Consider the following 1,117-nt stretch of genomic DNA (forward strand, 5'->3'; position numbering starts at 1 on the left):
GATCCTTCCATGGAAATGACTTTCAGACAGGGAGACTATTCATGAAGAGCTGAGATGGCTTGAGGGAGAACAATGAAAAATGTTATGTGGTTTACTGTGCATGCATGACTGAGTAGGGAAGTGCTGGAGAGCTGAGAAGTGCCCTCTATGTAACTGCTATAGAACAGATGGCCCGGGCAGAGGTTTTTGTATTGGTGTGTATCACTGTGAGTGGGGTACGATCACCTTGCTGACAGTAATAATCTCCAGCATCATCATCTTCAACACTGCTGATGGTGAAAGTGAAATCTGTCCCATAGCCGCTGCTGCTGAACCTGGCTGGGACCCCCGTTAGGCGATTAGAAACTTCATAGATAAGGAGCTTAGGAGCAGCTCCGGATTTCTGCTGGTACCAGTTCATGTCATCATCAATGTCTGTATCAGACAGGCATTTGATAGTAACAGTTTCTCCAGGGAGGACCGAGAGAGACTCTGGAGACTGAGTCAACACAATCTGCCCACTGGTGTCTAGATGTGGAAAGAAAATGTGCATGGGTCACAAATGGCTAGTTTAAAGTTTAAAGGTACTAGAAATTAAACATACCAATGATTCAGCGCAACAGCAGCTGAATCAATGAATGGTTGCCACATTTCACACGTTCATTATCCTTCCTACCTTGAATCCCTAGCAAGAGCATTACAAAAAGTAGCATCTGCGCTGTCATGCTGCCTGTCACCTGGCTTGCTAGAAACTCTCCAGTGAAATATGCAGTGCAGGCTGATGGATTTATACTGACTGCTTAGTGCCGCAAGGCAATGGCACTGGGTGTGACTATGCAAAGTGACGGAGCTATTTAACCTGCCTCTGAGTTTCAGGACAGAGTGTGGAAATATTAATGCTTCCAGGTGCTTACATTGCTGGGCGCTGGTTCTGGCGAGTCTATGGCAAAGAGACACTTAGCAATGACATTGAAGAACCATCACAGCTTTTCATGGAACTGATCCTGTGAGGTGCTGACTCACCTCAACTCCCATTGTTGCAGTTGCTCAGCACTTCACAGGACCAGCCTGCACATCTCCAGCCATATGGAATCCTTCTACAACAAGCCACATCTTCATGCATAGTAAGAAACATCCT

At 46.1% G+C, this 1,117-nt stretch overlaps 1 gene segment (V, D, J or C); it reads right to left on the reverse strand.

The window, feature by feature from the left end:
- Positions 1 to 225: 225 nt before the first annotated feature.
- LOC112125934 lies at positions 226 to 704 on the reverse strand (the record flags this gene model as incomplete). The annotated part of the segment is given in 2 exon segments: positions 226 to 507; positions 656 to 704. Coding segments are annotated over 2 exon segments (331 nt in total), but the record flags the coding sequence as incomplete, so codon positions are not given.
- Positions 705 to 1,117: the final 413 nt, after the last annotated feature.

The sequence above is a fragment of the Terrapene carolina genome, unplaced genomic scaffold, assembly GCF_002925995.2.
Source record: "Terrapene carolina triunguis isolate 2854851 unplaced genomic scaffold, T_m_triunguis-2.0 Scaffold40377, whole genome shotgun sequence".
In the NCBI taxonomy this organism is placed as follows: Eukaryota; Metazoa; Chordata; order Testudines; family Emydidae; genus Terrapene; species Terrapene triunguis.